Raw genomic sequence first — 14,332 nt, forward strand, 5'->3', positions numbered from 1 at the left:
TCAGTTTGATGAATGCCGCTCGGAAAATTTTCACATATCAGTTACCAGTACTCAACTGCTCATAAAATAAAAGGGCAAAAAAATTGTAAGTTAAAATTTTAAAAGGGATGCTTGAAAGGTCAAATTTAGGAAAGAAGCAAGGTGTAATGACAACATATATAGGCAAATCTCAGGTCATTATCCATATTGGATTAGACACCTCTGTAAACAAATAAAATGTGTATTTCAGTCTATAATTGCAAAAAGAAAATAGCTAATTAAACATTCTTTGTTCCTAATTGTATAGACGGTCTGAGTCTCCATCATTTTGTGGTATCTGTCTTGTCTTGTGCACGGCCATCGCAGTAGTTTGATATTATTATTTATTAAAAAAAAGAAAATATAAGTCATTTTCATGGATCAATCCCTATTACATGCTTAATTGATAAGTACTTGAAGATTAGGATCTTACTCTCGTCTTTGTTTTTAGTATTATTCGCTATACTGAATTTTTCAGCAACAGCAACAATCTACTTTACTCTTACATTACGGAAAAGAGGGAGTTCAACTGAACTTGTATGGAGGTCGAAGGTAAACGTCCAAATCAGATAAATTCATTATTGTATTCTCTAGATATTTTAGAACAAAAGAAGTATTATTCTTCCTCGTAATGTATTTTTGTTTGTTTTTTGCGCGGGGGGGGGGGGGGGGGGGGGGGATTGGGTTTGCTATACTGAATTCAAAAATGAAAAATTGTCAAAGGGTGTTTTCGGAAAAATACTTGCCCAAAAGGCCGAAGACCATGTTGATGGCGGGCCGTTGATCCAGAGAGCATCCTTTTTTGAACGGGTCTTTGCGTTTGTTTTGTGTGGCGCAAGTGAACCCAGCGAAGCGACCAATTAAATCTCAAAAGCAGCTAAGCTATGCGGAAACTTGGAGTCAAATAAAGCACACTGTATTCCATTATTTGCCCCTCAAGTCACTCAAATTTACACTAATATCTCTATAATTGTAAGTTTGCAATTTCTTTTGTAAAATGCTCGAGTTATGAAATGATGGAGAATTTCATTCTTTTGAAGTATGCAAATTGACATTTTATTGCAATTGCACAAATGATTTATTCTCAAAAACTGCAAATTTATGTGAATTTTGACACAATAATTTGGTGTAAGAATTATGAAACGTGATGCAGTTTATATGATTCCAAAGAATGAGTGTATTTTTAGATGAAATACTGCCATATTGTATGCTTGACAATAATTACAAATAGTGCAAATAGAATGTAGTGATTATATGTGTAATCAAAGATTTCGAGTTTTTATGAACTTGTCGAAAATGCATAAGCAGAAAATTCATCACTTTTAGTAACATGATTAAGATAAGACGTGGATTTCTTATCTATAAAGAAAACTTGCTTCAATAAAAAAAAATGTATAATTATCTTAAAATTATTTTTGTTCCTTCATGGAGACTTTGAGAGGTTCAAGTTTCTCTTTCCCAATTCCTCCCCCTTTGGTTTTCCAATTGTTTGGAAAGGCTTTGAATATTCATGTTTTTTTTTTTTTTTGTCAAAGGTCAACTTCTATATATATCTGAATATTCATGTTTGGATTGCATTTTTTTGAATTTTTTATAGAAAAATTACTGTAACGATTTGATATATGTGAGATAACAAGGTGATTGGAAAATGTAATCACGGAGGAGAACGTAGCAATTTTTCTTTGGAAAATTGCTTTCCAAACAGCCTCAATTTAGTTGGTAAATTTGATGAAATCCAAGGGTCTTTAAACAAAGGCGAGGTACTTAATTACTTTTATTATCCAAATCTCAAATTCAGTTCCTTTAACCCCACCCCACCACTTATTCAGGTCCACTTGGTTTTGTCCCTGCAAACGTCCAGAGTCCAGACATCATCGCTTCCCCCTGAGCCTAGAAGAACTACTCAAACCACCAGACCCACAGCCAAAACACACACACAGTCACGGACACACCAAAGTTGAAGAGATTAAAGAAACAGCACCGAAAATCCACAGAAACTTTGCACAAAATATAAAGAAGAATCGTAAGGAAAAGAAGGATAAAAACAGACCAAGTAGAGTACTAGTAGTACACATTTTTCAGGTGTTGTATAGGCTTTAATGCATCAGAAAAAATTCGAACTTCAGATCGGAAAAGACACCAATAATGGCCTCTCTTCCGATTTGAATATCACCGTCCCAACTCATCTTGTTCACCAATCTCATCAATCACAGAGCCAGTCAACTCCTCCACCACTGCCACCATTACCATCTGCCACCCAACACTCACCAACCCAACAGAAGCCCAGTCATCTTCATATCAAGATCCTACCTTTTTCTTCAAATTTCTCAAATTACCATGAACCCATTTGTCAAAATTCCTCAAAGAACAAATCCCTTTTTTCTTCGCCCCATAAGAGGCCTATGATGTCACAAAGCTCCAGTCTTTCTCGTTCTCCAACTCTTTCTGCTCTTCATCACAATGTCAATCAAGATGATGTTCCTGTTCAAGCACCCTTGCCGCTGCAGCCTCACCATTTTAACAAGAAATTGGCCGTGTTGAAGTCTGATTCTTCGAACCACCAATCTTACCTTTGTTCTCCTTCGTTTCATGTACTTTTGGCAACAAAAAGAATCACTCTCCGATTTATTCACCATTCTTGTCATGCCTCATGGTTCAGAGTCCACTTAAAGGTTTTTATCCTGCTTTCCTTGCCTGGTGTTTATTTTTTCACCTCAACTCATCACTGGCCTTTCCTGCTTCACTTTCTTTATCTTCTTGCTTTCTCTGCTTTTATTGTAGTTTCGCTCAATTTAGCCCTTCCTAGATTTCCCTCAGTTAGATTGTTTCTTGAGAAAACTTTGTGTATTAAGCTCAAATCATTAGCCCCTCCACCAAAGCATCATCACAGTCCACCAGTTGTTTGGTCTATTGGGAGCAAACCTAAATCTGAAAAGAGGCAGAATTCAGGGTCTTGGGTGCAGGTGTATAGCAATGGGGATGTTTATGAGGGGGAGTTTTATAAGGGGAAATGCTCTGGAAGTGGGGTTTATTATTACCATTTGAGTGGGAGGTATGAAGGTGATTGGGTCGATGAGAAGTATGATGGCTATGGTGTTGAAACATGGGCAAAAGGGAGTCGGTATCGCGGGCAGTATAGGCAGGGATTGAGACATGGAGTTGGGTTGTACAGGTCTTATACAGGCGATGTGTATTCTGGGGAGTGGTGTAACGGGCAGTGTCATGGATGTGGATTCCTTACTTGCGAGGATGGAAGCAGTTATATTGGAGAATTCAAATGGGGGGTTAAACATGGGCTTGGCGGTTACCACTTTAGGTAAACTTTTGTACTTTGATTTTTAAATCCTAGTACTGTGTTCTTGAACTTATTGTCCATGGATATCTAATCTGAACCATTTTTATATTGTCATTTGGGGTGATGTTTGGGCTTCGTAATACAGTAGCTACTTCTTTGGGGTTGGACTCATTTGCCGTTCTAAGATCTATATGGAGGAATCTTGAGCACCTATTGATGCATTGAATGCTTGAATTTTCAGGCCATTCTCAGTTGTCTCAGGCAAAATAGTGCAAACTCTTGTTTTATCTTGTTGTGGCTTTAATGTGGATGTGCGTTGTGGCGTATTCTGGGAATAGTGCACATCTCTATTTTCTAAAGGAATTGGACGATTAAGCTGTCTTTAACTATGACTTTAGGTGCAAGAATAATTCTGGACAAAATGAAGTTAGGATACCATGGTTATTGGTATCTTTTCATGTGAGTGAAAGTGATGGATCACTTTTTCCAAAAAGGAGTGATTTGAGTGCATAAACCGTTAGGATTTTCCTAGACACTCTAAACCTAGAGTCATTGCTTGAAGTCCATTTGAGAACTGTGCTTCATTAGTCATGCCACTAACATGCAACACTGGTAGTTAAAGTTTTGACTGATGTGAACTGCCCATTCATACAGGAACTCTGTGCGTATTTGGATTGTCTTTGGATCTTGTAGCTCTCCATATATCAATGACTTTGTTGTCCCACAATCTTAGCATCTACTTAGTGTCAACCTGCAATTAAAGCCAGGACATTAAGATTAATTCTTTGTTGGCTCTCATGATTGAAGAGGCTTTTAATCATTAGAAAATAGAGTATCATTTTACTGAAGTTTCCTGTCCACGTCTCCTTTTTATCTCATGCAAATGGTTTCTACTCACACTGTATTATTTCTTGAATGGAAATATTATTCTGCCTATTTTACTTCTGGATCTTGGACTTGGCAAACAGTTCTTAAAGCCCAACGGATAGTAATTATTAAGTACTAAGAACAAGTTTGAAATAATAAAGAGCAGATGTTGATCAAATTGAGAGTTTAGTGGGTGACCCTTTTCATTAAATTCATTGGTTTAAAATTTTCAATTTCTTTGGTTGAAGAAGTTATGTTCTATACCTTTATTGCTTAGGCATAACGAGTTTTTCTTAGAAGGAAAACTTCTAATACTAATGCATGAAAGTCAACTTTAAACCATCTTTGTGGGATGCAAGGACTAACTGATAGTTTTGTTTTGATTTCATGTTATGCTAAAGGTTGTAGCATATCCTCCCATAACTTGAAAGGAAATCGCGAGGCTTAGCAATCTGTCTTTGTTAAGTGGTCTTCTGCAACAATTGAAACTACAAATAGAAACTAAATTGAAAAGCTGAAAATTTGAAAGATCAAGTGGGTTAGAGATATACAGCTGGAGAGAAAGCTTGCTAGTTGAGTTGATTGGGCAGAGTAGAGCATTGAACTTCTGTCAAAATTTATTAATGTATTATGGGACCAGAGATTGCAAAAAGAGAAACTGAAAGTTCCTAAACTTAAGAAAATACAGTACACTCAATTTGCTTTGATTACCATGCTTCTACTTTCTCGACTCCAAGGAGTAAGGAGTGGCTTTGAACTTAATTCCATCAGACTGCCTTTTGTTTCAATTTGTTTATCTTAAGGAAAAGAATTTGTATGAAGGTGAAGCATATTATCACCATTCTTTCTTGTATTGATGATAGGATGTCAGTAGAATATTTGATATGAAGCTCTGCTTATTCTTTGAAATATGATCATTGCAACTTCTTTTGCCTGAGCTTTTTCCTTTGTTGTTTATCACTATGCAGAAATGGGGATACATATGCTGGAGAATATTTTGCAGACAAGATGCATGGTTTTGGGGTCTATAACTTTGCAAATGGCCACCGTTATGAGGGAGCCTGGCACGAGGGAAGAAGGCAAGGTTTTGGTACATATACCTTCAGAAATGGAGAAACACAGTCTGGCCACTGGGAAAATGGGATTCTTAATGCCTCAAGCATTCAAGGCATCCTTAATGGATCTTCCGTTGCGCTTGACAACTCAAAAGTCCTTCACGCTGTTCAGGTAATTAAAGCATGTTTCCCTTTTCTATCCTTTTTACTTTGATTTTTCAAAATGAAAGTAAAATGGTTTTACTTTTAATTCATGGAATATGAATAAAAATGTTTTCAAAAAGCAGTATAGTGAAAAGAGATATTTATGAAAGTGTTGTTCAGTTCTCTATTAAATTTATTTGAGTAGCCTGCACAACTTGTTTAACCGTTTGTTTTCTCCCGATAGTTTTTATTCGTGAAAAGGCTAGGTGCTCCATTAAGTTGCTGCCAGAATAGTTTAGCTTCTAGGATCAGCTGCTCTTCTACCCTTGCTTTATAGGTGTGTGTTAGTTCTGCATAAGAAGGAAATCAATTTACTATAACTTGCAGGAAGCACGAAGAGCTGCAGAAAAGGCAGCTGAGCTGCCAAATACAGAGGAAAGAGTGAAGAGAGCTGTAGCAGCTGCAAACAAAGCAGCCAACGCAGCAAGAGTTGCCGCTGTGAAAGCTGTCCAAAATCAGATGCCCCAGTACAACAACAATGTCAATGTTCCAAAACCAGTTTGTGAGTCTCAATAGCACAGAAATTGTCAAGGGCTGGCTGGAAGTTGCTTTTCCATCAGAACAGCAAAGGGAAATGCTCATGTAATGTGGATTTTCTTGTTTCTCTTCCCTTCTCGTCATCAAATTTTACCTTTCTAAGTTTTGAATCTGCTAGAGGTGAAGAAACTATGAAGTATACCTGCTTGGAACCACCGTCAGTTCAAGCAATAGACTGATCGTGGAGCAAGAGGGATGCTTCACTTACTGAAGTTTTTACCAAATGTACATAATAAGAGCACTCAATGTGTGGAGCACTGAAGTGCCCTTTTCAGTAATAGGATTTTTTTTTTTTGGTCCACTTACTGTAAATGTAATTACATGTATGTGCAGGAACCCCAGTGTGTTGGGGATTTAGATGGTTTTTCAGAGCTTGTCTGATGTCTGTAAAAGAAATGCTCAGTGTTACACAATGTAGCACTGCCTTTGTGAATGCAGTATTTACGCTTTTGCTTGTTAATGCAAATTGATCACTAACAGAAAGCAAGAACAAAAGGTGAAGCAAGATACTAGAAATTGGATCGTGTTCGATTTTGTGTTCCTTGGATTCGTGATGAATCGAGCTACACTACCGAGCCATCTAGTAAATAAACAATTTGTAGACAACCAAGAAGTGAAAATATGAACATTGTGGTAAAACTCTGAAGCATTTTTATGTTTTTTTTCCTAGTAGGAGAGGAACGGAATTTAAGAAGTGGGCGGAGAGAAGGAGAATTAGAATCCAAAATCTCTCGAGTCACTTAAAAGCCGTTGATACGTTTTCTCTTGTAGGGCATGGTTGATACTTGTTACGGAAAAATACAACATAGTACTGCAAAGGCAAAGGCAAAGGCAACTACAGAACTATTTCATGTTTCAAGCTGGCGCCCCCATCCAAAATTGGCATGGATTGACACAACTTGAATAAGATTATGAAATTTTGAGGTTGGTGCTTCTTTGCAATGTATGTGTTACAAAGAACACAAGAAACTTCGGTGGAAAAGACAAGAAAACTGTCAAATATTGTCTCAAAACGGCTGAAGATAACAAGATTTTTTTTTTTTTTTTGAATACCTGGATAGGGTTGAGAGATTTTTATTTTTATTTTTAATGTAGAGATGGATATGGTTGAGAGGTTTTAGAGCTATTTTTAAATGGTATTTGGAGTTTGCAAATTGATTTTTTATTCTTTTAATACCAGGATAGGGTTGAGAGATTTTAGAGCTATTTTTAAATGGTATTTGGAGCTTGCAAAATTATTCTGTTAAACAAAGATGTAATCTATATTAGCCATTGACCAGACTATAGGTGCCTATTGCAAGCACTCTGTTAACTACAAAAACAAGTCTGTCCAGGAGAAAAAGAAACGTCAGAGGGATCTGTTACGCATCACATTCCTGAAAACTAGTACCAGGTATGTCGAGTGCCAGCATAACTCCGATCGTTCAGGCTAATGACAAGGCTATCCTTCAGACTCAACATATATACATATTGCAGGACTAGAACAGAATTACCTATGTAACCAAGCGCGTGTGAAAAAACTAAAAATAAAACCTATGTCACGGTTGAAGCATTCTTAAGCTTCTAGAAATCAGTCAACGTCATATGGATATAAAAGATCATCAGGAAGTGTTTGGAGTACCTAGCTTGAGGCCCTGGATTTCCGAGCTTAGCTTGGGAGAGAGAGACTGAGAGACTCTGGTTCATGGCACTGCCAACCTTCATCATGTGTTCATTTATTTTTTCACCAGAAATCTCCACAGCTGCATCTACCTTCCGAAAAATGGTGAAAGCGAACCGTATCCCTCAAAATTATTTGCCTCTTCGTGATAAGAGTCATAAATTTAAGTGCAGTGTGGCAATCACCACACACCCGCAAATTCTTTGTGACAAAAATGGCTTTTTCCTCATCCAGGTTTAGCAATCCAAATGCAACAGCAAGCTTTTCACTATGATAAAGAAGGATGTGTTCCTTCTCTTCGTCTTCAACATCTTGATAAACAAAATCAGGTTCTGCCATATAGCCCAACTTTTTCATTTCTGCTTGTAATTGCAGCAATTTCTCATTTATTTTGGCTGATTGTGAATGAGATCGGTCTCCACCAACAAATGCATGGATAACCCCATTTACTTCAATCCAACTACTTCCTGGGCTCTTTCTGAAACCCAACCCCTTCTGCATAACTCTAACGTCAGCAGCATCATCCCATCTCCCAACAGTGCTGTAAATGTTTGATAAGAGAACAAAATTGCCTGTACTTTCAGGCCCTAGGCTCTGAATTTTATTTGATATTTCTTCTACCAGTTCGATTTTCTTATAGACCCGACAAGCAGAAAGCAACGCATTCCAGATACGCACATCAGGTTTCAATGGCATCCCCTGGATGAAATTGAAGGCCTCATCCAAAAGTCCATTACGACCCAAAAGATCTACGATGCACAAATAGTGATCTATCCTTGGTTTGATGCTGAATTCCTGACTCATGGATTGAAACCAATGCTTTCCTTCAGCAACAAGTCCTGAGTGACTGCAAGCAGATAAAAGACCAATAAAAGTTACTTCATCTGGATTTTGTCCGACAACCTGCATATTCTGGAACACTGAAATAGCTTCGACTCCAAGTCCATGAATTCCATAACCAATGATCATTGCATTCCAAGAGACTAAATCCTTCTTATGCATCTTATCAAAAACAACTCTGGCCACGTCAATCTTACCACACTTGGAATACATGTCAATTAAAGCATTACAAAGCGACACATCTGCAGTGAATCCACGCACTATAGAATAAGCATGACAAGAATACCCATGTCGTAGAGCTGCCACATGTGAACAAGCTGGCAAGAGTCCCATCATGGTTGCTAATATTGGCTCAACTGCAGACAACTGCATTGCACGGAAAATTTGCAAAGCCTCCTCTGCACTTCCATTTTGAATACATCCGGAGATAAGAGCACTATAAGAAACAGAGTCCTTGAAACTCATTTCCTCAAAGAACTTTGTTGCATCATCCAGAATACCACATTTTGCATACATTGAAAGAAGTGTATTAGCAACCATCAAAACCAAATTGGACCCTAACTTAACAGTGTAACCATGTATCTGTTTTCCTACCTTCAGATCAATCAGCTTAGCCGTACCTCGGATAACAGTTGCAAGTGTTACAGGTGAAAGACTTCCAACATCCTCCACCCTCATTTGCTCAAACAATTCCAGCCCCTCTTGAGTGCAATCACAAGCAATACAAGCTCCAATCATCGCACTCCAGGTCACCTCATTTCTGAAAGTCATTGCATGAAATATCCTCCTTGCATAAACTAACCACCCACATTTTCCATACATATCCAAAAGCCCTGTTCCCATCATGACATCACTATCAATTCCCCTCCTCACAGACAACCCGTGAACAGCCTTTCCAGCAATCACCTCATTCGCCTCCCCAATCACTGGCAAAATGGTCACAAAAGTTGAAGAATTAGGACTCACTCCCACTTCTTGCATTTCCAAAAGTAAATGAATCACATCCCCATACATCCCATGAATCGAGAACCCTGAAATCATTGCATTCCATGCAACAACATCTCTCTCAGGCATTTCATCAAACACCTGTCTCGCCTCAAGCAAACACCCACATTTAACATACAAATCAACCAAAGCTGTAGAAATATAAACATCTGAGGCAAGCCCATCTCTTTTTACATGATCATGAATCTTCACACCATTATCTATATCTTGCAATGCAGCACAAGCTTTAAGGACAAAAGGGTATGTAAATTTTGTGGGTTTGACTCCAATATCCACCATCTCATAGTACAAATGGATGGCGTTCTCAAAGGGTCCTTCCCAAGCGTAGGACCTAATCAATTGGTTCCATAAAATTCCCTTCTTTTGCCTTTCTGGGCTTGGGATTGAGTTGAAGGTTTTATGAGCTAGTTCTGGTTTGCTGCATGTAATAAAGAGCTTAGAAAGCTTATCCAGTAACGTAATACAAGATTTGTTTTTGGTGTTAAAGTTCGGGTTTTTGAGGAGATTTTGATGGATTAGTTTGCCTGGTGTTAATGATTTTGATGATATGCAATCTTCAAGGAGATGAAGATAATCATTGAAATGATATGAGGGGATTTGTTTATAACTCTGGACAGCGTTAACTGATTTCTTTGGGATTGGGCATGGCATCTCCGCCTGCCTTCCGCTGATCTGATGCGCGTGATCACATACTCAAGTTTTCAATTCTTCCCCCTTTGTTTAAGGAGCTGCAACTCTCTTTCACAGACTTCCTTCGATTCTCAACGTTCGAAATGGAGGAGTTCATTTACGTGCAAAATCACCGCCTTCACATTGAGGATAATTTTAGTTGCGTAAATTATGTCCAGCTAAAATAATTATGAATGTTGGTTTCGGGAGTGAGAGTGTAAGCACTTTTTTATCTTAATTTTTGTTATTTCTAAATTACCTTTATGTCTTTTAATTAGAATTATTATATTTTGATATGACACTAATTAAAAGAAATAAAACACTCTAATTGATTACATTTTAATGGTATTGATAATTATAATTAAAATTATTCATTAACAACTATTTACCTACTCTTGGACTCCATCTCCAATTATTATACGTATCAAAATATCTTAATTAAAGCATGAAAAATTTCTCATTAGTCATTAGTTGAGATTGTAAAAAGAAAAAAATAAATTTCAAAAAATAGATAGTCTCTAGAAAATGAAGAAACATACGAGGATAGGAGAACCCTTATTTATTTGTATATCTTCATACAAATATCAAGAGTAATTTTACAATTATGCACTTTTTACTAATATGAAGAATTTTTCATGTTACATTCAATGAAATTTCAATATACAAAAAATGATGACACCTTTATAACTGAAATAGTAGTATTAAACTAGAAAAAAGAAATTTGAAATAACACCATACAAACCACTATTATCATTAATAGCAACCGATCAAAACAAGAAAAAACTAAAAAAAAATTGAAAACTATTTATAAAGTGACATAAAATAAATAGCAAATGAATTAAAAAGTTAGAATACAATTCAAATAATACCAAAAACATCATCCAAATCACTGATATTTAGGGGAAGACAAATATTGTTATTGACAATAATATAGTAATGCTTCATTTGTATTGGTTTGAGTAAACCAAATCCATCTATCAAGTCATAAGCCATTTTCAATGATAAAATAAAAATTATAATAAGAGTAAATTTAAAATAAAAAACGATAAAATGAAAATGACATCCAAATTATTTTTAATGATGTCCAAAATACCCTTATTTTTCTAATGATTACATATATTTATTGTATTGCAATATTAGTGAATAATGAAAGTGAAATAAAAAGCTTTAAAATTAAGTAAATTTCATTTATGCTGACAATTGTAATTAGATAGATTTAACGCATTCCAATAATTGATAATAATGATAGTAGTTATGGATTAAAAGTTGACAATTAAAAAATAAAACACTGCAATATAAAAAAAAATTAATATTAAAATTACTAATTAGCCACAGTTCTCATTCCAATTCCATCATCATAAAAAAAACTAATATTAAAATCAAAATTATTGTGCTCATATGAAAAAAAAAGTAGACCGGTTGCTTTTGCTTAGCATTGGATAGTGCTATTACTAGTAAAACAGAAAAGTAGCATCATAGCAACCGCAGCATAATCCGGCACCTTCGACACTGCCAAAAAGCGCACCTTCTCCCTACGCAAGCATTTCCGGATTTAAAAACCGATCTAACTTTTTCAAGGTGTGAAATTTAGCAACAAAATTGAACCACCGGTTCAGGGCTTCACAGCTTTAAGGGCAGTTCTGCTATTTGACATCCATACTCTGAGCTTCAAGACAGGCCTAGTTTAGCAGAATAGTAGTGTGCTTTATGGTTATGGGGTTAAATCAAGATTTGCTTCACACTGGAGCTTGCTTTCACGCGGTAGTTTTGTCAACAGTACAGCTACAGTACACATCACAAAGGTGAAAATAAGAATTCCAAAAGCCACCTCGTGAAACCATTTAATTGCACAATAGTAATTCAACATCGATTAATGGTAAGATAACAGAAATTTTGTCTAACAAAATCTAGCTCCAACAGTTGGTTGACAACTAACCAGCTGTTTTTACAGCCACATATTCAGCAAAACTGGGAAAAGAACTACAATCAGCATGAGAAAATCTGACTCGAGATCAACTCTCGGTTTGCTCCCTCAGCCTCCGAATTGTGCTCCTGACTGTCACAGCACTTGCAGTACTATTACACAGCAAAGGAAGGAAAAACAGAGAAAACATAATTAGTTAATTGCCAAGAGGAAAAAGAAAAATGTAAACATGTCAGTTTCAGTGAATTTACTTCAATGTGTATGCTCCTCCTGCTTTAACTTTGCCACAATCTTTGCAGCCCCAGATTCCAACCGCCTTTCTCTTCACAGCGTACTGCGTGATCATCAACGTTTCATTAGAACTAAACCGCATCCTATAGAACAAACTTCAAATTTTGATAGCCAAACTGTCTTCCAAATTAATCAACACGTATCAACAAGAAAAGCCAAACCTTTCCACAAAATTCACACAAGTATTTGCTATGCTGGCTAACCTCCATCTTCTTAATCTGCTTCCGCAGACTGGCACCATAGCGTGTACCTGAATATTAAAAAAGCTGTCAGCAATTACATAAAATTTAAACTCGAACCTGCACCTATAAATTCAGCACACAAATACAGGCTATCGTAAGAGAGCTGAAGTTGTATCAAAATGCAACGGTCAACCACAACCAGAATGAACATCAGTTCAAAAACACAGAGTCAAAGCAACTTAAGAAAATAACTGTAAATGATTAATGGAACGTCAAGCCACCATATTCATTGAATAGAAAAAGAATCTACCGACCATTTTGAACAGCATAAATTGATATATTGATTATATTAAAAATTACACTGGCTATTTCTCGTCAACATGTTCCTAATTACCAAATTTTGAAGTTAGATGCAGAGTCTTCTCATCAAACAAGTGAGACTACTCTTGCAGCATGCCATTTATACCCTCATTCATTACACGCTATATGACATCCTGTAAGTCTATTATCATCCGCATGAAAATGCAAACTTAAAAAACCACAATCCACTGTGAGAAATCACAAGATTAGATAATTGCGGAGGACAGGAGCTAAACTCACCATACTTTCCAACAATTCCAGCCTTCTTTGTCCTCTTCGTCTGCACCAGAGATAATGCATTTCCACAATTATAAATCCTCTCAGAGTTATGAACAATTACTCCTCTATCCACAATGAGTTGAAGAACCCAACAAGTAAATACAGCAGAAAACGCATACATGGAAAAGAAATTCTTAATTTCTCAGCATCCTTTGAAAACCAGTTAGACACAGAAATCTTGGAATTGCAAGCAGAATACTAGTTCATAAGAATTTTCCACAAGGGCATCAGATAGCCGAAAAGAAGCTTTCCTTGCTCAGTAAACCAAAAGCAAACCAAATAATTTCATGCCATCCCCAAGAAACCAAATTAAACTTAGATATTAAAATGTCCTTCGACAATTCAAGGGAAGGCCAAAGCTCGAATATCGCAACCTTTGCCAACCTATATAGTCAAAATTAAGCATCATGCTGTTTGTTTATTGCGAACCTTAAAATACCTAAATCTCCGTCTTTATTTCATACTACATATCCCAGGTATCCACTTCACAAAACCTTTCCTCTTCAAAAATCAGTTGAATTTACATGCCATAGCTGCCAAACAAAATATATCATCTACGGAAAAACTACATTTTCACCACAAATTACAAGCTACAACAGGATTACGTCATCCATATTCGTAGAAATTAAGGAAAAAATATTTCGACAAACTAAAGTTTCCGGACCAAAAGATAGACCATAAAATGTTTGATCTACAAGTCAAACGAAAACAAAATTATGCACAGAGATTTAAATCTAGTGGTGCAAATTTGAGATCAAATTTTACCATTTTTGATCGATTGGTGACTGAAGTCTGGTAGCGGAGAGGAAGAGAGCGGCTGCTGAACAGGAAGACGAACGACTGACTGACTAAAAAGCCCTAATTCTCCTGTTTTATTTTTTTGGGATAATTTCAGAACCTCCCCTGAGGTTTATAATAATTTCACTAGCCTCCCTAAATTTTATAAAAGTACACATACCTCCCCCAAGGTTAAGCTTTACCTAACAAATTGGTCCAATTAGAAAAAGTAACATTAAAAAAGTACTTTAAGGAGAGAGGTAAAACTTTTATTGCATAAATACCCCTTATGCAAATATATAAATTGAATTAGTAAAAGAATGAAAATAATTAAAAGTTAGAAATAATTAATACACACATTTCACTACT

General features: G+C 36.4%; 3 protein-coding genes across 3 annotated transcripts; 1 reads left to right on the forward strand and 2 right to left on the reverse strand.

The window, feature by feature from the left end:
• Positions 1 to 2,117: 2,117 nt before the first annotated feature.
• On the forward strand, positions 2,118 to 6,436 carry LOC113704380 (uncharacterized). The gene is made up of 3 exons (XM_027226262.2): positions 2,118 to 3,334; positions 5,149 to 5,407; positions 5,767 to 6,436. Exons 1-3 carry the CDS (start codon positions 2,118 to 2,120, stop codon positions 5,953 to 5,955), a joined length of 1,665 nt encoding a protein of 554 aa, XP_027082063.1. The 3' UTR covers positions 5,956 to 6,436.
• LOC113703258 (pentatricopeptide repeat-containing protein At3g16610) lies at positions 3,664 to 10,323 on the reverse strand. The gene is made up of 2 exons (XM_027224562.2): positions 7,598 to 10,323; positions 3,664 to 4,064 (listed from the first exon to the last, which is right to left on the reverse strand). Exon 1 carries the CDS (start codon positions 10,130 to 10,132, stop codon positions 7,700 to 7,702), a length of 2,433 nt encoding a protein of 810 aa, XP_027080363.2. The 5' UTR covers positions 10,133 to 10,323; the 3' UTR covers positions 3,664 to 4,064; positions 7,598 to 7,699.
• Positions 10,324 to 11,965: 1,642 nt separating this feature from the next.
• On the reverse strand, positions 11,966 to 14,082 carry LOC113705057 (large ribosomal subunit protein eL43). The gene is made up of 5 exons (XM_027226926.2): positions 13,952 to 14,082; positions 13,148 to 13,187; positions 12,527 to 12,615; positions 12,326 to 12,408; positions 11,966 to 12,226 (listed from the first exon to the last, which is right to left on the reverse strand). Exons 1-5 carry the CDS (start codon positions 13,952 to 13,954, stop codon positions 12,163 to 12,165), a joined length of 279 nt encoding a protein of 92 aa, XP_027082727.2. The 5' UTR covers positions 13,955 to 14,082; the 3' UTR covers positions 11,966 to 12,162.
• Between the last annotated feature and the right edge of the window lie 250 nt (positions 14,083 to 14,332).

This window comes from Coffea arabica, chromosome 8e (assembly GCF_036785885.1).
Source record: "Coffea arabica cultivar ET-39 chromosome 8e, Coffea Arabica ET-39 HiFi, whole genome shotgun sequence".
NCBI lineage: Eukaryota > Viridiplantae > Streptophyta > Magnoliopsida > Gentianales > Rubiaceae > Coffea > Coffea arabica.